The sequence below is a fragment of the Leptonotus elevatus genome, chromosome 21 (genome assembly GCF_054856555.1).
Source record: "Leptonotus elevatus isolate MCC_2025b chromosome 21, RoL_Lele_1.0, whole genome shotgun sequence".
NCBI classification, from domain to species: Eukaryota; Metazoa; Chordata; class Actinopteri; order Syngnathiformes; family Syngnathidae; genus Leptonotus; species Leptonotus elevatus.
In genome coordinates this window covers 11244496-11266871 of record NC_141259.1, presented here as the reverse complement: position 1 = coordinate 11266871, position 22376 = coordinate 11244496, and the positions used below count along the sequence as shown (strand labels likewise).

The following is a 22376-nucleotide window of genomic DNA, read 5'->3' as shown; positions in this document are numbered from 1 at the left end:
TAAAGGTCCCTGAGCTTGGCCGTCAAGTTAAGGCTAACAACCGTGCTCTCGGAATGGAACAACTCCCTGCAGTGCACGGGGATAAGAGAAAGAAGAAAACGTGTATCTGGTGGATGTGCATTACATTTGAGAACATGCTAAAATCCCAAGTGAAACTACAGTGGTGGACAAAAAAAACAAAACGTGCATCTAAAATCATCTTTCCCATTGAAATGAATGGAGAATCCATTAATCTGTTCCACCACCACAAAAAACAAAAATGTTTGTGAAGAAGAAAAAAAAAATCAATCTAAATTGTTGTACTTTATAAGCAGCACACCATAATGAAACAATTATATGGAATAAAAAAAAAACTATTTTTTTCTCCCTTTAATACAACCATATAACACCGTGATGTTATTTCTTAGCCCGTCTATGGTGATTTACATTGCATGTTAGCATTGAGCTAAACAGACTTAAGGCAAAGTGTGGATTTATGTTTAGTCAAAGCAAAAAAAAATAAATAAAATAAAACCAATGACGACTCGTATCTTGAAAAAGTCATAAGTTGGGTCACTCTTATCTCAAGGCACCACAGTATTTCCTGTCAGCCTGCATCCCAGATAACCCACTGGAATTCTACGACACAAACTCACTCCACCATCAGTCACCTGCACTCTCCCAGGGCTGCGAGCAAAATATGAGCCAATACTTGCGGACAGATGGACCCAGCCATGCAATGATTTGTGAACACAATCCCTCACGCGCACACACTGTTCGCATGGAGAAGGGGGGTGTGGGTGGGGGGCGTCTCTAATGCTTCACCTGGGTTCTATTTGCTCTAGTAAATGTCAATATTTCCACAATCTTCGTTCCCCTTGGCCGCAGATCTCCGAGCATCTCAAATTGAACTGGTGTCTTTTCCTCCCCAACTCCATTTAAATGAAGTAACGGAGGAAACGTGCGCACAGTGGAATGTGGCGGGGATTGGAGTCAAGGATGATACTATCTAGAGGACTTCACACTTTCTCCTGTGTTATCGGATGTGTAAGCATGGGCTTCATATTAGCTCTGCTGGTGGGATGTGATTAGTGTGAGTGTGTGGCTAGCGGAATTGTGTGTGTCCCGCTCCCCCTAGCGCCTGAGCTGGGTAAAACCCTTACGTCATCTCAACCGAGACTCCTATCCCCCCCCTCTCAGCCAATCATCACTCTCCAAAAATGATCACCGCAGGCTTGACTATCTTAAAACTCCAGCCCCTTCATCAAAATGTCCGCCTCGCCTGTTTGTCACATTTCAGCATCTCTCCCGCCGAGTCCTTATCCGGGGGGCTTCAGAAAAAGAGCTGGCACGGAAAAGCGGGCCGGTGCGCTCTGACCCAGCTCCCGAGCATATTCAGACGGGGTTTGGGGGGGGGGGGGGGGGTTCAAACACTCACCTGCCGCGGCCTCACGGCGAGCGGCACAATAGGCTCGCGTCGCGCCGCGTCCTCTGTCTGGGCCAGTTCGACTCCAGTGGGCTTTCATTAGAGGAAAGGAAGTCAAAAGTGGGAGGGGGGCGGCAAAGGAGGACATTTTCTTCATTTATCTTTTGTATGGAACGATGTACACTGTGCGCAGTCCTTAGTAGACTGCGGTCGAAGCAAATATGAAGTCGTCATATCCAGTGGTGCGGACCTTGAGATGCGAGTGATGGCGCATACCAATTTTTCAAGATGCAAGCTATCGTTTTTCTCTTTTTTTTTGCTTAGACTTGCTCAGCTGACTTCACAACGTTTTGGCAGATTTGTGCACAATTTTTCTTGATTGCCACCGACAGCTTAGGTCTATTGTCAAACTAAGCATAAAATAATAACTATATGTTCAGTATTTAAATCAACCACATAACTTTAGCTTAGAAAAGCTAACAAATGCTTACAAAAAATGCATTAGATGGCCGAACAATAAATAGTGCAGCAAAAAATGTGGCAAAAACGGTTTAATTCTTTATATTTTATTTAACGATTTGAAAGTGCTATTTTTCTTATTAACATTTTTAGGGATGGGGGGGGGGGGCAGAGGGGCTGCTGGGGGAAGCTGGAACAGATTAATTGCATTTCCATTCATTTCAAACAACGATTTGCATGGTCACGTAAATTAAATTTGTACCTTATTTTCAGATTTTTATCCTCTGATATTTGCTAAAAAAACTAAAAAATTAAAATCACGATGTTTTGGTGCCATCTTGGCAAAGAACTATGCTAAAGTGATTTGCGCTTTATTGGGAAAAAAGTTGTACTTAGCCATCATTTTGTACCATCAATAGACAACTATAAATAAATAAAAATTAAATTCAATTACCGGCAGATTTTCATTATTGGGAACAGGTTTTGCTTATTTATTTATTCATTTATTCGTTTATAAGTCCCTCCCTGCCATCATTTATGAAAATAAATTGAAATGCTAGTAATCTATTCAAGTCTACCAAAAAACACCACAAAATTTTTAAATATGTTTTTAATAAAGAAAATAGCTCTGAATTGTACGCATTGTATTGTAAAAAAAATATATATATATTTTGAAGGGATACTTAACTCACTTAGCCATTTAAAGCAGTAAAAAAGTTAATATTTGTCTATAATTAATTTGATAACTTCATTATTCTTCATGCATATACCTTCAAAAACACATTTTGCCACTTGTTACCTTAGCCCTGAGCACTTGTGATGTAATTTTCAGTCGACAGCAAGTGGCCAAATGTGTATTTAAAGGCATCAATTGTACATGAACAATAATAAAGTGATCAAATTAATATCCTAAACAAAATTTTTACTTTTTATTGCTGAAAATGGCTAAATGAGTCTCTCCTTTTACCCATTTTTAAGTTTTTGACATAGGTACAGTAGTTGAATCTGTACTTTCTTCTTCTTTTTTCTCTAAACACCAGTATTTGTACTTCTACTTCTGTACAGGGTACAAATACTTTAGCCACATCTGGCCATATCATCGCCTCCTCATCAGTATCCAGATAGTGCTCATCACGTGCGTTAGCATCAGGGTTGATTAGCGGTGATGTGATATGGCAGCTGTAATAACAGGATTAACTCAATCAGTGCCGGCCTGATGACACGTCCCGGTGTTCGTGCTCGTCGCAAATAAATTGGAAGCCCGGACGTAAAAACATCGAGAATCTCCTTGGCGGAATTTCCTTCGAGGTCACCGAGGAGAGATTTGATAGGCGTGCACAGGATACAGAGCGGTTATAGCATCTCGGGCAGCTTTATTAGAGAAAAATCTACAGTCCTTGAGGTTACAAAAGTGCGCAGTGAACTAGGGAGGGTAGGGAGCCCTGCTGTGAATCGCAAAAAACGCATGTAATTGATGCCCAGTTTGCTTGGTGTTGAAAGCCAAAACTTTACTTCCTTGAGACCAATTTCTAATTAGACAGGGCTTTAGCGCCATCTTGGAATGTGACAGCCCCTAACCCTAACAGCACAAATAGCTTTTCTACGAATAAATGTTTAAATTTGGATGTTCTCTGATTTTAATGTGGTTCTAGCCAGATGTCTGTGAAAAGTGGGCTCGATGACCCAAGCACTTAATTCTGGTAATAAACTCGCTAGCTGTGTCAATCTTTGGTTAGCTTAGCAATTAGCATGGCTTCTCTCTTCATCAGGTCAATACTTGTCAGAAATGTATCTTATTTGCCGTGACTTCAGGGTAACTCTGTTTAGCCTCAGCAGTACCCAGCCAAAGCTCATTTGCTTGCTAGCTAGCTGGTGTAGCGCAAGTAGCACTACCTGCAGTGGGTGACATTAGCAATGCAAAGGTTTTTGGGACATCTCGGCGGTTGATTCTCACTTTTGCTATAAAATGTGCTTTAAAGAGGCGCAAAAGGCAATGACCAAGGCACTTAATTCTGGTAATAAACTCGCTAGCTGTGTCAATCTTTGGTTAGCTTAGCAATTAGCATGGCTTCTCTCTTCATCAGGACAATACTCGTCAGAAATGTATCTTATTTGCCACCACGGAGGGGATGATTACTGACTTCAGGGTAACTCTGTTTAGCCTCAGCAGTACCCAGCCAAAGCTCATTGCTAGCTAGCTGGTATAGCACTACCTGCAGTGGGCGACGTTAGCGACGCAGCCCAGCAAAGTTTTTGGGGACATCTCAGCAGTTGATTCTCACTTTAGTGTGTTTTAAAGAGGCGCAAAATGCAAATCGTTATTAATAAATATCCACCGGGACGCCGCTGCTGCTTCTTGTTGTATTTACATCGAACATGTCTCGTCAGCCGCCTACATGACCTGACACCAGACGTACAGCGGAGCCGGCGTACAGGAACGCACCAGCCCGGGTTCAAGGACAGTTTGGTCGCTTGCGAATACATTAAGTGCCTCCCGCTGAACAACTTTGTCTATTTGCGGCCCGCTATCCACACATCCACATCGCTGCTGCCTCCACTCTCTCTTTGACTCGAACCGAGAAGGATTTGATGGCTTGACTGTTCTTTTACTTTGACGAGGCGTACAGAGTCAGAGGCGGCGGTTTGAATACAGAAGACACATCACAACTGTTCCGGAGGTAATTAGGGCCGCTCGGAGAAGTCAAACACTCGGAAAGGTCAGATAAACAACAAACGCCTACGTTCACTGGCGCTGCTGCAAAGTTTTTTTCAGACGAGTGCAGCCCTTGCATTGTGTCACAATGTTTTTCCCACGCTGGGAGATGTGGAAATTTTCAACTGAAGTAAATTTCAACGGAGACTGGAACCTTGATGGGCTTGAAGGTTGAATAACTGGGAAGTCTAAAATTTCCAAGAAAATATGGTGACAAATTAGAAGAAGGCTATTCAAAGTGTAGTGGTTCAGGGAGATGACTTCTCTGAATAGTTGGAAGGTCGAACCACTTACAAGGACAACGTTTCATGGATAAATACGGTGCAAAATTAGAACAAGGCCATCGTTAATGTAGTGGTTCAAGTAGTTTTTTCTTTCCATGGGTTGTTTTGAAAGTTGAACGACTTGAAATTCAGCTTCAGAAATTACAGTCCAGAAAATGAACAAGCTCCTTGGTAGTTAAGTGTAGTCAATGACTTTCCACAGAATCTTTCTAAAATTGAAAAATTTGAATCTGTATGTAGTAGTTCACGTTGACTACTTCCACAAACAATTTGAAAATTTCGATATGGTATCAAATTTGAACAAGGTCAATGAAAGTGTAGTGTTTCACGTAGGTGACTTTTTTCAGATTTGTGGGAAGGTTAAACAACTTCAATATTTCACACTTTTGAGGTTGAACAAATTGACCAATTAATATTACCCATAATTTGAACAAGGCAATTGGTAGCAGTGATTCACGTAGTTGATGTCCTCAGAACAGTTCAAAGTACAAACAGCTTAGAAGTCTAAAATACGATGCAAAATATGGCACAAAATGTGAACAAGGCCTTTACTAGTGTAGTGATTAAAATAGCTGACTTTCTTCAGATTGATTTTAAGGTTGAACAACTTCAATATAGTCTAGATTCCCGTGTAGTGTACTGATTCACATCGCAGATTGTGTGTAGCACCAGACCCATCTATAAATGGCTTCCGTGATTACTGGCGACAACGTGGGTGCGCGTAACTTCACGGGTACTTACGACAACTGCGTGAGGTCAGCGGCGTGGAGGTTGAGCTCGTGGGTGAGTCGTTCCATCAAGTCGGTGGCCTGGTCGGAGGTGAGGGAGCTGGGGTGGATGCACACAGACAGCTGGGCGTCACATGCGTGTCGGACCTCCAAGCGTAAGACACTGGCGGTTGTTAAAATGGGCTCGATTCGTTGTTCCTCTCACGTTTGAGAATCAGGATGCTGTCACTATAATCTATCGATTATTCGACTAATTGGATTCATTTAATTTTGCATTACCCCTGATTCCTTTTTATTAACCAGTGATTGGTGTTTATTTTGTATTTGTATAGTGATAAAAAAAATAGTCCATATCCAAAGTAAAAACAGATGTTTGCAAAGGTTATATTTTGAATAAACACAGAGCATAATCCGTCTTCTTTCATGAAGGACTACAGAAATAAGTGAACAATTACTATTGATATGCTGAAATCAGAGGATTTGGACAAATTTAAATTAAAAAATGGCTACCAAAGATTACTCGATTATTAACTCATTAAAACCCAAAGACGTATAAATGTTTTTTAATACTTTGTCCTTCACTCCCAAATACGTATTTATAAGTTATGCAAGAGCATACAGAAGGCTTTGATGCAGCTTTTGACCTGAAGAGGTCGCTTAAAGCGATGGTAGTTATTACAAAAAAACGGCCAGTAGGTGGCAGCAGAGTATAAGAGATCAACCAGGGCCTTGTTGCAACAAGCTCTTTTTGCCAGTGTTTTCAACCGTTTTGTAAATAATGATACAACTTATAGCTTAAAGCTATATTCTAATGCTAATTGCTGCAAAACGGAAACACAAACAAATATACTTTTTTTCCTGATGAAAAAAGACAACCTAATCTTTCTTTTGGTAGGTTTCATGTTTTTATAGCAATAGAACACAATATTCTGTGGGCGTTCAGCCAATCAGCCAAAATCCAGGAAAACAGCCTGGTGAGTGATTGAGTTAAAAGAGTTGTTGATTTAATTTGATAATTGACTATTATTTTGACAGCTCTAGATCTGTTCTTAAGAACGTACGCAACAGAAGGCCTGCTACTACTACCAGTGTTGAAAACACCAAACTCGTAGAGCAGGCGCTTGCGGAAAGCCACGGAAAATCTAACCAAAGGCCTGGAACTCATCATCAACAAAAGCCCGATCCAGCGGATGCTTCGGAGCGCTCTAAAGCTTTATCTGTACTGACTTCAACAGAAAGTACGTTACAACCTGAAGTCGGAAAAAAACTTTCAGAATCGTTAGAAAAATAAACACTTCAAGTAAAGTAGAGTAACCAAGTATTTGTACTACCACTGTCCAAAAATCCCACAAACAGTGTCTAAAGAAAGGCGGGGGATCAGCTGCCTCTTCGGGCTTGCTAAATCACCTGCTTTTGTTCCCGCAATGAGACAAACAATAAGGTGCAAATGGAACCTGCATGAGGTGTAATGGCTGCATCATATGGATGCGCCTCTCCGCCATTTCCCTCCTCCTCCACCTCTTCTCATCTTTCTTGCTCTTTGAACACCATTCTCTCTCTCTCTCTCTCTCTCTCACACGTCCAAAGTGAGAGTACACAAACGCGGCGGGCAGGAACACGCGCCCCTCGCCGCCAGACGAGAATAATAAGGTGCAAATGGAATGGAGGTGAAGTGTAATGGCGGTCTGATAAAGCCATGCCTCATCTCAGCTCAGTCCACGTCTTCTCTCTCTCTCTCTCTCTCTCTCTCTCTCTCTCTCGTTCTCGCAGGCTAAATCGCCGAGGAAATAGACCAAACAAAAGGTAATTTGCAGGAGGGGGGTTGGGGGGGTGGTGGGGAGAGAGAAAAGCGCGGGGCCAAATAAATGAGAAGGACACACAAGAAAGCTACTTGGTTGCTGTCAATTTAACCGAGAATGTGTGGAGAGGCGGCAAGGTCAACAAAAAGTCACGGATCGCATTGAAACCACGCTGGAACGACTAACCAAGAGGCTTTCAAGAAGAACATTATTCAAACTTGAAAAGGATTCAAGGATGTTTCTTTGCTTGAATCGGGGTTCTGTGAGATCACAGTTTGTTGATCAAGGTGCGCATAAACAAATAATAGGGCCACATTTCTGCTGGGAGAATGATTGCTTCCATAATTGGAATTGTTAAACTTGTTCAATATTCACGATTGCAAATTTTGTCTGTGGTCAACATAGAGTTGTTCAGTGGTTTTCATTTTTCTGTGTTTTTCTGTACGAAGCGATGCAATTTTGTGGGTTGACCCAATTTAGAATTTCGAAGGGTAGGTCAAATTGACCGGCGAAAAATTACCCATATTGGGTTCTTTTTTGACCCAATAGTTTTTAGAGTGTACCCGCCGAGCTTATTACCTACCTTCTAGAAACATCCAATCCGCTTGTCATCATTTGGATAAAAAATAATCAAATTTGGGTCATAAAGAAACCAACTGCTACTAGGGTCAATTTGACCCAACTTTCTGGGTTACTTTGTACAAAATTACCCATTTTGGTGGGTTGGTTTGTGCAAAACAACCCAGAAATTTGGTTAAAATTGACCCAAGTAGTCTTTTTTCTTTCTTTTTTTTAAACTGAAATTGGCTTATTTTTGAGCAAAAAAAATATTTGAGTTTATGCTGGGCTCACAGACATTAAGCTTGAAAAATTTTTTTAGATATGAAGCTATCATTGGATCACAGGTAGGTCGGTCGGTTGGTCGGTCGATTGGGCAAGAGTTTTTATTCTTGGATTGCCACAGATAAGCAAGTTTTTAATTAAATTATTATTTTTACCGGAATTACGATTGTTAGTTAAAAACAGAAGTTATGTTCATAATAGTGATATATTTGACATGTTGGGGTGGATCTGGAAAAAGTTGGCCCACCAGATCCACAAGCCAAGCTTTTGGGCATGACCGCCATCTACTGCATTGGAGTGGAACAGCGTCACCTAGAACGAGTCAGACGGCGTTATTTAGGATCGTACTATTACGGCGGAAGAAATTCTAGGCATGTTTGCGTCCCTCTACGGCGGTTCTGGCAAGCGAAGAGCTCCACGAGTGTCTCGCTTGTTGATGCTAGCACTCGCCCCACCCCCTGCCCCATGAGGGTACTACTCTCTGTCTCCTTTATTCGCTTCCCCCACTTCCACATCCGGCCTTTCCTCTTATTCCCCAAGCAGAAGCATCATGTCAGAGGCTGTCTGCCAGATAAGCTGGTTGGCGTCCACTCACTGCGAGCAGACACCTTGGTAGGCCGATGACGTGTCCTTTTTAGAGAATAAAATTATAAAACTTTTCTTCTGGAACATCAGCACCCACACACAGCGTGGTGACTTTACAGCGCGACACAGGTGAAGGACAACCCCGTGACACAACACTTGATAACGCCATAAAGGGATTTGAAAGAGGGCCGGGAGGGGGTGCGAAGACACAGTGGATAATAATTACTGAGCCTGAGCCCACACCCACACGCAGTTATCATTAAATGCAGCACAGCAACACACTGATTTCTTTTTTTCACTCTACAAATGCTATACTTTCGTATGAAAAAGGTGACAAATTGCATCTTAATTAAAAGCTGTTTTTAAGCATGAATCCTATATTTTTTATATAGATTATTAAACATAAAGCCTTTATTTCCAGGATACATATTTTATTTAAGATTATGATTATGAGTATATATTGAAATCTCGCAAGGACAAGTTTTGTGTATTTCCCCCCAAAATATAGTTATATCTTTTCAAGATAAAAAAAACAATTTTGAGATAAAAGATACACATTTTTCAAGATTCAAATTAAAAAGTTACAAAAATAAAATTGTACATTTTCAAGAAATGCGGACATTCCGAGATCAAAATCGTAATTTACGATAATAAAGCTGTATATTTTAGATAAACAGTCATATTTTTTAGATTAAAAATGTAAAATTATGAGAACAAACTTAAAATATAGATATATGTTCAATTAAAAAAAAAAATCTGGATTCAAGCCATGATCACATGAGAATAGAATCTTTTTTTAAAGTCATATTTTAAAGGTAAAAACGTGCTTTTTTTTTATAAAATGTAATAATTTTACATTTAAGGTATAATATTACAAAAACACACTAATTAAATAAATAACTAATTAAAGTGGTGTATATTTTCAAGATTAAAATCATAATATTACAAGAAAAAAGTACTAGATTTTTTAGAGAAGATTACAAGTACACAATTATGAGAATAAAGTTGTATGTTTTCAAAATTAAAAAAAGTATATTCTTTCGATTTAAGTCAGAATATTGAAAAAGTGCATTAATATATTTTTGAGGAAAAAAGTCCTACATTTTCAAGATTCTAATCTAAATATTAAAAGAATATTGTTGCATATTAAACACAATCCTTTTTGTTGGCATTATTAATAAATGTCATCACCTCAAAATAAAAAAAGAAAGTCACCCCTTATGTACTCACTCTGAGCCGGTTATGATGTATCCAAAATGTCTGTCCTTCCCTCTGCTGGAAAACTCCTTCACTCCGACGTGGACCAGTTGAGTTTTCACCTTCACGTCATTACTGGCAGGCTTTTGCATCCACTTCCCCATCTCAGAGTTGGCTTTCTGTGCATCGGACATCGCCGCGCCACCGGTCAAACGCAAGGTGGCACCTTCCCTGGCAGGTACCGGTATGCCTTTCTCCGCACCTTTGGACTGCGTGGTCCGACTCCGGACGCTCTCTAGGCCCACCGCCTTTTCACCAGGAGCAGGTTGGACCTCAGAGGAGTCACCAAACTTGTCAAGGTAGTCGAGAAGCTTGGAGAAAATGGCCGTATGCTGCAAGAAATAAGCGCGTGAGTGATTTCTACTGCATTTAAAAGGTTTGAGAAGTAATTACAAATACACAACTTCTGTATTTTCAAGCCACAAAAGGTGTATTGATTCAAAGGATTCCAGGAATTTAGCCATGTATGCATTCTGGTTGTCACCTGTGGAGATCAAGCATTTGGAATTCACCTTGTCAACAGGCTCCTTGTTGGCTGCACCATCTTCTTCTTTGCCTGGAATCAAGCGGGAAAATAAAAGTCTTAAAACACCCAAGTAAATCTTAAAAAAAAAAAAAGAAGCTAATAACTTGTGCTAGTCACTTGCTATCTAGCGCCGCATGGTTGCCTACTTTGTCCAAATCTCAAAGAGTCTTTCTGGTTGACATCCAGCACTTTGTCCGGTTTCACACTCAAGACTTGGTTCGGTTCCATATCAGCTATTCGGTCCCCGTTTCCCTCCATGACACGGCCGGTTCCCGGTCCCGGCTGGGCCCCGGGACTCGGTTGCCTCGCCTCAGCTTCCTGCAGAGCTCCGGTGATGACGTTGGCCAGCTGGTCCAGGTCTTTGGTCATCCAAGGGTCCATGTTGAAGCTGTGCCCTCCCAAATGGTTTACCACATCCTGGAACAAACGGTCTGGGACGGAAGATAAGAAAATATATGCGGCATTTTTAGGGCTAAATGTTAGTCTTTAGCAACTAACATTACTGTATCTATGAACATTAGCACATTAGCTGTTAGCCTTTAGCTCATCTAACCACTTAAGAATCTCAATGTTAGATGTAAAGCAAGTTGTTACCATTCATGAAATTAGGGGGCTTCTTGGCTGTCATTTGGTTGGACCCGCTCCTGAACAGCAGACCATCCAGATTAGGTTTCGGGGCTTTGGACCCAAAAGCCACCCGAACCTCATCTGGAGGCGGGCGCACGTAACCAAGGTAGCGGAGCTTCCCTTTGGACCCCGAAGGTCCCCCTTCTGTGAAGAGCGGCCCCAGGTGGTTGGAGAGGGGCTTGTAGGAGGCGCTAAGCTTGGGGTGCCTGCCCTCCCCACTCTGAGAGAAGACTTTGGTGATGGGGGGTTGGTCCCCTCCCTTGTGAAGGCTGTAAACGCTGGTCTCTTTCCAGCCTGACTTTGGTGGACCAAGATCCGGAGGACTGTCATAGGCAATACCTTCATTCTACAGTTAGGGCACAACAATAATAGTTTTTGGTGCACGGTCTGATGAGAGTCAATATAAATACAATAATGCTCACTTTTGATTGACACGTGTTGCTGCATCAAGAGAATTGCTCAAATGTTTTTTGTCTGGTCCCTTGTTGCTAGGCAGAATTCATTGGGCAAAAACAGAATTGTTCAAATGTTTTTTTTACCAGGTCACTTGTTGCTTGGTAGAGTAAAGTAATTTAATGATTTATTTTAGTTGTCACTTGTTGCTAGGCTGAATCCGTAGGGCAGCATACATAGTTTAAAAAATATATATATATATATATTCAAATGCACTGTTTACCATGTCACTTGTTGCTAGGTAAAATTCATAATATCATAGTCCAATGGAAATACTGAAATATGCCAGCCACGCTGTTATTCAAACTGCACAAAATTTTCTTCTTCTATTTTTGCATTGTAACGTATTGCTTGGCAGAATTTTAAGGGCACCTTATAGCAACAGAATTGCTGAAATGTTTTTCTTGACTTATCACGTGGCAGTTAGCCACAATTCATTGGGCAACATTTTCAATAGATTTTTTTTTTTTTTTTTATGGCTGGTCACTTGTTACTAGGCATAATTCAGAGGGAAACAACATAAATACTTTCTTTTTTTTTTCAATTCTTTTTGCATGGTCACTTGACTGAATTTTTAGAGCAACACAGAATTGTTCAACAGATTTTCTGTTTTTGCTCATTTTTTTCTTTGCACTTTTATTCTGTATTAAATGTAAAACGATTATTTAACAGCCGCTGACCTGAGTGCTGGCTGCCTCTTGTTGGACTCCAGGCTGTAGCTGTGGCAGAAAGTGCAAGCCTTTCAAGAAGCGCTGAAGGTTCCTGTTGAGCTCTGCCTGCCCGGGTCTTGCATTCCTGTCAGCGGCCCCGCTGTAGGACCCGAGGGGAACCTTCGATACCGCCTGACGGCCAAGGGGGCCGCTCCTCTGTTTGGAGAGCTCTTGGGAGATCACCTGCTGAGTGACGTCATCCTCCCATGTAAGACCTGAGGGAGGTAATAGCAGAGCTATCGATTTTACAATAAAGCTCAAATAAATTCATAAATATAATTACTGACATTTTAAAGACACTGTCAGCTTTAATAAGAGCCAATATCGATCTTATAATGCTCAGTTTTGGTTGACAATATCCCATAAGAAGCTAATAGATGTATCAATGTCTGGTCCGGGGTGTCGTTTGTATGACAGCGGCCTCTCAGTGTGATGCATTGTAGTGGGCCACCGACAGATATGTCCACACATGCACACCATAGCCAGACAATGAGCTGAGGGAGCGTGTCATGGTGCCAACATCTCTGCTAATTGCCAACACATAGCTGGAATACACAACTCCAGAGAGGCAGAGGGGGCACGGTGCCAGGATGCCCAGGACCAGATGGAGCTACCCAAGCGGGGGGGAAAAAACACGACACCCCAAACATGGCCAACATGCTCAATGAGCCAAAAGGGTGGTGAGCATTGGAAATACCAGAGATAGTCACTGATGATGATTCTTTGCCACATGAGAAGTTTGCTGGTTTCACGATTTTGAGGCTTTATTGAGGTATTTATTTTAAGTATAGGCTGATATGCAGGCATAATTCAATTTCACAAATTTGGTTTTGGGTTTCTTTTTTAGATTGGTCACTTGTTGCAAGGCAGAATTCACTCTTCTTCTTCTTTTTTTAACAAAGTCATTTGTTTGTTGCTCGGCAGAATTTATAGGGCAACATAGTAAATCGACAGAACTGCAAAAATGCTGTTTTTTTCCCGTCACTTGTTGCTAGACAGAAATCATATAATTATTTATTTTGCCAGGACACTTGTTGCTAGGCAGAATAAATAACGCAACATACTGTACATCAACAAAACTGCTCATATTACATTTTTGGGTTGGTCACTGGTTGTTAGGCAGATTTCATATGGCACCTTATATCCACTGATAACACAACCAGGTGGCTTTGGGGTGAAAATGTTGATATAGAGCCAGTCAAAATTTATTTTTTACTTTGCCGTTACTGTCTGCTTGCAATGGGGGCGAGGAGGCAGTGATCCACCAAATGAAGTTGGTGACAATCATTTCTGGCAAATAAACCCAATCAATGTTCAGATACAGGTAAAAAGGCAACTGTAGTACAGTAATCAAATTTTTTTTTGCACTGTTACAGTCCACTTGCATCAGAGAGGCCAAGGGGGCAGTGATCCACCAGATGGTGTTGTGGTAAAAAAAATAATATTGCACGCCGCGGAACTAATTAACCTATTCAAATTTGGTGGACAAAGTGGAATTTAGTTCCACTTTTGGTTGTTACAGTCCACTTGAATTGGTGAATGAAAGTCTCTGTGAAAAAGTTTTTGGGCCATTTCTGGTTGGATTTCTTTCAATCAGCCACTATCAACTGATTATCATGCCTCTTGATGAGCTTAAATATGGCACATCCGTTTTTCTGTCCATCCATCCCTTCCATCTCCAGTGAACGCCTCAGTTAATGAACGCCTCGTCACCAATGCCGCAGCTTTCAAATAAAACTAATATTCGTGCCGGTCTGCTTTGCACGTGTGGACCTTCCAAGCATTCCCGAGCCTATTAGACGCGGCGCTCTCAAACATTCCCCGTCGTCTCATCTGGTGGCTTTTTTAAAATGGTGATTTTAATTAGTTTTGTTTTTAGATTTTTTTTACGGCGTGAATAAAAGAGAGCATGAATAATTTCATAGTGTGCACAAGCCAAAATGAAAGTTGACATGTCAAGTAGAAAGTGGAAGGAGTCTACCTTTTACTTCGATGGCATTTAACAAGACAACCATGGTGATAAAAAGAGAAACTTTAAGAGGCCTGCTTTTATTTGTAATTGATTAGAAAGTCAACATTAATTAAAGCTGTGAGGAGTAATGAAAGGGCACTCGAACCCTCTTTCTCATGGCAGGTCAAAATGATCAAACCATACTTGCCCACATTAGATAGCCTAGTAGTAATACTTATAGCAACGAGCGAAAGCTATTTCTGAAGACTCTGAAATGCTTTATGGAAATGTAATGTCAAAATGAAAACGTGAGACTTGGAAAATGTTAAATTGGCTGAGAAATGTGGACAAAAGCCAAAAGGTAAGCAGAGCTGCATTGGGTTTTGTTTGCTGCACAGATTAGCGTTAGCTTCTGATAAACAACACTGCTTGGTGGGGCATGATTGTGTTTGGCCTTGTTATTGTCTTTTTCCCCTGCACAGATTTGTGCTCAAAACAAATTTTAAAAGATGACAAAAGTAGAACATGCAGCAAAATGTAAAGAAAAGCAACCCAGCAGATTCCATTAAAGGCAATATAATGTATATTTTTATCTAACAAAAGCTCAATTTGTGCCATTTTTGACAGCGCGGCGATGCCTTAAAAGCATCATTATCGTCTTTGTCGGGAGAAGGCCAAGCTAATATGCATCACAAGCTCGCCGCTTTAGTCATTTCACATTGTAGTCACGGCAGAAACCTTGACAAGGACCAAACAAACAAATGAACAAAACAACAAAGAAGGAAATCATTTTGCTCACACTAAAAGCGGCTTACTTTAAAATGACCCTGACGCCTACATGCGCACTCACGCCGACTGAATGCGAACATTAAAGCTTGTTCGCCCTCTCCTAAATGTACCGTACGACATGTTCTGTATGTTCATGGTCAAAGGCTTGCCTTGGCTGATTACATATTTGCATCAATATTTTTCAGGTTCAGAAAACTTTATTTGTGCCATTTTACTGGAAGAGAGAAAATTAAAAACGAGATGATGCAATTCCCTTAGGTATGATAAATTACCTTTAATTGAGGGTTAGAATGCTTTCATATGAAATGCTGTAGCTACTACGGCTTTTGTATGCTTTTACGGCAACATTCGAGATAATAAAAGCAGCAGGCGAATGTAATTATATGTCATATGACAGAAAGAAGCTCGTGAAAAGAATTTTAACTAGCTCTCACGTTAAACAATATAATAAATTCCTGGATGCCATGCAAATATTACACGTACAATTAACGATAAAACCATCTAGCAAATGTACTGTGTGTCAAAACTAATGAAAATGGGTTTTATTACATCATATTTGAAAAATATTCAAATTAATCAAAGTCAGCAGCTGGCTGATGAAGCGCTGCCTCCATTAGTGAAAATACAATCCATTTGTTTGGCCTTGTTGCGACCCCCAAGCTCAAAACTACTGGCACACTTCTGCACTTGTGACATGATAAGATAGACTGGGTGAAGATCCAGAGCCACTTTCAAGTGACGGCAAGGGTTCGGCCGCCAGATTACAGTGTAATACTTCGGCGGCACTATCATGCAGAAACACCCTTAACGCCCTCACCAATGTGACGCCTCTGCTCTGATGTCAAAGCCAGAAGGTAAGCAGAGCTGCAATTTATTTTATCGGCCGCTTTACTAATATCATTTTTGTGGGCTGCTCACCAAGTTGCAACGCCCCAAGCTGACTGCTGTAATTCTTGGCCATTGTGGCATTGTGATGCCTCTTTTTCAGCCATTTTGTACAAAGCTCGATTCCTATTGATGTGACTGACATGCCATTTTCGAGATAAGGGGGGACTGTAAATCGATTCTATTGACATTCCTCGCCATTTTCGTACCCCCAACCTTTCGTTCTCTGCAATTTAACTGGCGGGACACAATGCTCTGGACAAAGCCCCCCGACGGCACCGTGGAAGCGATGCTCCACCGATAAAAGAAAACAGGCGCTGCGGTGCATTGTGGGGAGATCAAACTCAAAGCGATGACATCACCGCTTCAAGGTCGGAGTTTAAATGGAGAGCCCTCCGCGTTTATTCATTTCACGCCACCCCTCCCTTTTTTTCACTTTTTTATTCACCCCCCTTCTCCCGGCTGACTGTTAATGGTTCACGCCTGTTACAAGATATTAAGCTCAGAGTGGCCTGCAAAAGCCAATTATGTTTGCACTGGGTGGGTTGGGGACTTAATCCTCCTGTTTGTGGTCCTGTTTGTGTTGAAGGCATCTACTGCCCCCAGGTGGGTCAGCACGGCAGTTACAGTTTACTCAGTGCCGACTGTGTGACTCATCCATCCATTTTCGAGAGTGCCCTCATTGAAAGTTGCCGGTGACTGGCTGACTTTTGGGGAAGAGGAGGGCCATGGGACATGGCCTAAAATGGTCGCCACCCAATCACAGAGCCTATTAAAAGTAAAGACAAAAAAAATAAAATTGCACTCACATTCACTCCTATGGAGAATTTAGAGCCATCAACAAATCTAACATGCACATTTAGGCAAACGCCGCACAGGAGGGCCAGAGCAGAAATTCAAACCCAGAACCACACAACTGAAATGCAGATATGTTATTTTATTTTTATTTTTTTAATGGAACCAAAAAACAAATAAATAAATGGGATAGCACGAAATGATACAGTAGCAGTCCTTTGTTGCTAGGCAGGATTTGTAGAGCAGACATGGTTTTTTGTGTACGTGTTTGTTTTGACTCTGCATAAATTATAAAACCCATTTTTAAATTTAAAAAAACGAGTGGGACCATTTGAGTTTCTTTTTTCTTTTTTGAAAAGTAATGCATATACTGTAGAATTCAGCACTGGTTAGTAAGAAAAAAAATTCTGAATAAGAAATTCTTCATTTTTTGTTGTTCGCTTTCTTAAAATGAGATTTGACTGACATTTAAATAGAGGTACAATTATTAATCAACAAGTAAAAAGGATACCCGATTTCAAGGAATGTTGGAACTCCTAGCATTTTAGCAATGTTTTTTCTTTTTTTAAATTCAGTAGTACCCAACTACAGGCTAAATATGTATCTACTATTCAGGTGGCTATCCTGCAATATGTTAGCACACCAAGTGTTAGCCTGTTAGAATTTTAGCAAATTAATTAGAAATGGTACTAACTATAGAGCCAGATATAAAACCATTATTCAGATACCTTTGCTCTTTATTTTTTAGGTGGCTATCTTGCTATATGTTAGCATACTAAACTGTTAGCCTGCAAGCATATTAATTAGAAATGGTACTAACGAAAAGCTAAGATACAAAATCATTACCAGGCTACCTTAGCGCTTTCTTTACTCATGTGGCTATCCTGCTATACATTAGCACACCAACTGTTAGCCTGTCAGCATTTTAGCAACTTAATTAGAAAAAACACTAACTACAGGACAAGATATTCAATCTTTTTCAGGCTACCTTTACACTTTCTTTACTCAGGCCAGGTGGCTATGTTGTTATATGCTAGCATATTGACCATGATTTGCCATTTCAAATGATACCTGACTACACAGAATGAAGTATACTTCTCACACGTTAGCATACAATTTCAGGTGAGCGTGTACCTCTGTGAGCCAGTTTCTGCAGGAGCGTTCTGAGGCGCAGCAAGCCGGAGGAAGACACATCGTACGTGTTCAGGTCTGCGCCGGTCAGCTCTTGACACCTCCCGAAGACCCCGTCTGCACAGCAGAAGAAGAAGACCATGAACAAAATGTGCGGACAGCATTTCGAAGCAAGATGTCCCCACTCGGTGACATTCTACCCTGATAAGCAGCTCCTTTGGTGATAGTGACGACTTTATCAAGGGGTTGAAAAGTAGGGGGGTGGAGGGGACTCTGCTAATCTAGCACATCAGCCTGGCTCGATGCGGGTCGCTAGGCAACCTGAGCTAACCCGTGGTACTGGAAGACCGCCTGGGACCTCTGGAGGAGACCGAAATGTAATAATGACACATATAATTCCATCCCATTTGACTGGATAGAAATGGCGCAATCCAAAAGTGTAATCAATACACTACGGCATGGCATGGCAACAAGCAGCATATCATGCACTGTCTTGATTAAAGATGTTGTCGATAAAGTGATGCTAACGCTAACAATGCTATTTGTCCGCAAATTTTGGTTCCGGACTACTTTAGTTGATCTTCATAGCAGAAAGCAGCATATCATGCACTTTCTTGATGAAATTATTTTGCACAGACAAAAATGTCAAGCATGCAATTTGACCAAGCCAGCCTAACGTGTAAATTTGGGGTCTCGTGACTTAATTTTTTCTTCCCAAGCTAAGAGATCCACAGCAATATGCAGCATATTATGCAGTCTTAACTGAAAAGCTGCGTCCGATAACGCGACACAACCACTGTTTTTTGTTTGCAGGTTTGGGAATGTTTGTTCCAGCCTAACTTTAATCTTCATCGTTAGAAAAGACGGCAACAGATTTGCGATAATTTTCCGTTTGCTTTGATGAGCAGCAATTCATAGTGACAGGCAGCATATCATACACTATCTTGAATAAAAGGTGTCATTCAATAACATGAGAACACTACATTCCTTTTGTATGTCCGCAGATTTGGGATTTTTTTCTTTCAATGGACTCGTTTTTTCCCCTTTTATCTTAACATGATAGCATGCAGCATATCATGCGCTATCTTGATGAAGCGACAAAGACAAAGTATTTGAACTTTTAAAAAACGTACGTGTAACCTGTCAGCCTAATCTTTATCTCCATCATCCAATACGATGCATCCACTGCCGTAGCATATCATGCACTTTCATGACCTAAATGCTAAACTTATGTGACCCCAATAGAATGATCTAATGTTTCTGTAAATTTGCGAAACGATTGGTTCCAGTCTTTTAATTTTCCTTTATAGCGAAGTCTGGTAGCAAGCAGCATATCATGCACTGTCTTGACAAAATAATCAAAAAGCGCCACTAAAATGTTGTGCCACTGCATCATCCAATGTTACCACTACTATTTTGTCTTCATACTTGTGGACATTTTTCTGTCCGATTTCAATGTAGCATGGCACCAAGCAGCATATCATGCCCTGTCGACTATTTACGCCACTTCCTTTAACTAAGCATCTTTTTTTCTTTTTTTTATTGGTGAACATGATATAAATGTCCTTGGAGGAAACGCTTATAGAAGGCCACGCAAGCCATGTGAGTGTACAGAAAGACATTTAATTTACTGTAACTCTCTCTTGCGGCTCTTTGGCTTTCTGCTTTTATAAGCTCAAGTCCACAAGATAAGTACTACATGTTACCAAGTGCGCAACCCGGGCCCCCTTATAAACAATTAACCAGCAGTGTTTTATTGATTGTGTGGTCACCTCTCCCCCGCTCGGGGCCATTAAAGCCCACGCTGTATGTTACATTTGAATGTTTTAGCCGATGTCGGTATTGATCACAGCTTTGGATATCTTCAGTTGCATCGTAAGCACTTTTAAGATAGCAACTGTTAAGGAAACACATTTTTGAAACCACGACTACAGAGCATGACGTAAAAATCATCTTGGGTTGTCAACGTTCTATAAATTAGCATACGAGCTTGCATAATGTTAGCATTCCACCTGTACCCTGTTCAATGGCGCGCTAGTTATTCCAGAATTAACATTATGCTAACAGGTTGTTAGCATGCTAGCTGTAGATGTGAGCTTTGTAAGAATTGCATTTTTGTGAAGTGCTAACCTTTAAGTTCATTTTATTTTTGGATGACCAATCAGTGTAATGACTTCCTAGACATATCAGTCCGTTGAGATAAGCGCAGCACTTCATCAATCACAACCTGATGGCTCTGTTTATCTGCACTCGACATCATGGCCTGTCTGGACACATCGATTTGTGCTGCCAATACACCCGTCCAAATGTGTCTTAAGTCATCACTTGTCTCCTCCGCCTTCTCTTTTCTTTTTTTTTTTTTTTGCATAATTACATTCCTGTCTCCTTCCTAAAGCATTAGCGTTCACACTGGAGACGGCAGCCGGCAGTGTGTGGGTGGAGTAGTGTCTGGATTTATGCCTCTTAACTGTTTCGCTACTTAAAAAAAAATAATCCTCCTTTATAACCTCAACATGATCCAGACATGACGAACAGAGGGACGGATTGATTCATTGTCACATGCTGTTTAGAATAAATAGAATACAATACAATATTATTAGCTTTGCAAGAGGACACAAGGAAAATAAAACATAAAGAAAACAGTGAGTGAGTGAGTGAGTGAGTGAGTGAGTGAGTGAGTGAGTGAGTGAGTGAGTGAGTGAGTGAGTGAGTGAGTGAGTGAGTGAGTGAGTGAGTGAGTGAGTGAGTGAGTGAGTGAGTGAGTGAGTGAGTGAGTGCCTTTCCCCGACAATCCCTGAAGGGAATCGCATTGTTAATAGAGCCCCGTTGCCATGGAAACCGACCAGAGATGCTGCACATGAAACATTGAGCAGACCCGTTATGTCATTGCCAGTCTGCCTTCCTTCCTTCCTTATATAATAAGAGGAAGACAAAAAAAAATTCTGGGGTGACAAAACCTTACTTTTGTTATGAAGTGGGCCTGCGTGACATTGTTATTAGCAACTGGGCTCAGAGTAAAGCAGGTTAGCGCTTCAGGGACAAAGTGAAGTGGCCGACCCCCGCCCTTCCTGCTACTCATCACCAACGATGCCGGGTTACCAAGGCAACCAAAGCAGACAGGACTATTTCCATATTGTCTGCGACGTCATGAAATCATGCATGAAGTAAGTACACTGATCGACAGTTTGCAATAAATCACCTTTAGCATTTTATCTACTTATCATATTAGCTTTAATTATTACTATCTTTATATTTTTTCATGTATTATTTACTTTTGGCACCACTATTTTATGTCACAATCCAATGCAATAAACAGAGTTTTGTATTGTATGTTTTCTATCAGTTTAGCGCATTAGCCTTAATTATTAATATTTATATTTAATTTACATGGTATTACATACAATCTCCCAAAAATTTGCTTTAATTATTATGACTTACCTTTTTTGTCCCAATTATTTCATTTTTTCCCCCCACTATTTGCACATCTACTTAACAATTAGCTTTAATTATTACTTTTTTTAAATTGCTTATATTTTCTTTATTATTCACTTTTTGGACTTTTGGATGCAAATCTACAGGTGCCCACATAATAGGATTTAAAATATAAGAGGATTTGTGGGAAATTCTGTATTAACTAGAAAACAAACCCAAAAATTCAAATGAGGACTTACCATTGACACAGAACTCGTAAGCTTGGCAAAGGTCATCTTCAAACAGGCAACCTGAAGGAAAATGCAGAAAACAAAAAATAAGACTCATATGTTTAAGTAATGCAAAGCTAATACAGTAACTTTTTTGTTTTGTCTGAAATGGAAAATCTTTTTTGTATTCAAAAATCAAATGTTTCATTAAACAACTATACTTTTGATTTTTGCTTCGATTACTTTCACAATTATGTTCAATTTATTACAACACGTATTGCATTGACTTCAATTATTACTAACTTTAATTGTTACTATTTGTAATTATTTACATATTTTTTGCCAAATTTTTGCTTAATCTATATTTTTACTAATGGTCTTAAATCTTCAAGCAAGAAATTACTTTTTTCGTTACATCAACTTAACACTTTAGCTTTAATTATTACTATTCACTGTTGTTATTGCTTATTGTTGCTGTATTATTTACAGTACAGTACTTATATTTTTCAGTGAAAGCATGCTTGGTATCACTATTTTTTATTATTATTTTTTTAAATACAATCATCTTTATACTTGTTTTTAATGTGTAAAAATTTGGTGGTCTTTTTGTTTTGTTTTTGGACAGAAATTAAAAATATTTTGCATTATTTTTCCACAAGATTTCATTAAATTACACTTTGGCTGTCCGTGTTTAGCACGAAGGAGGTAACAGGAGGCAAAAATGAAAAGCTGGTGACTGATTGAGCAGAAAGAGGAGTTTGGAACGACAAGAGAATAAAAAGTGTAGGAAGTATT

At 40.3% G+C, this 22376-nt stretch overlaps 1 protein-coding gene across 1 annotated transcript in view; it reads right to left on the bottom strand.

The window, feature by feature from the left end:
* Positions 1-22376, bottom strand: part of ptprn2 (protein tyrosine phosphatase receptor type N2) — a 111948-nt gene that overhangs the window by 84536 nt on the left and 5036 nt on the right. The window contains exons 2-9 of the mRNA XM_086065800.1: positions 21612-21662; positions 17944-18057; positions 12360-12604; positions 11194-11572; positions 10746-11030; positions 10586-10629; positions 10047-10405; positions 5603-5689 (exon numbers count right to left, since the gene is read on the bottom strand). Coding sequence (XP_085921926.1) covers positions 5603-5689; positions 10047-10405; positions 10586-10629; positions 10746-11030; positions 11194-11572; positions 12360-12604; positions 17944-18057; positions 21612-21662 — 1564 coding nt within the window. The remainder of the gene's footprint in view (positions 1-5602; positions 5690-10046; positions 10406-10585; positions 10630-10745; positions 11031-11193; positions 11573-12359; positions 12605-17943; positions 18058-21611; positions 21663-22376) is intronic.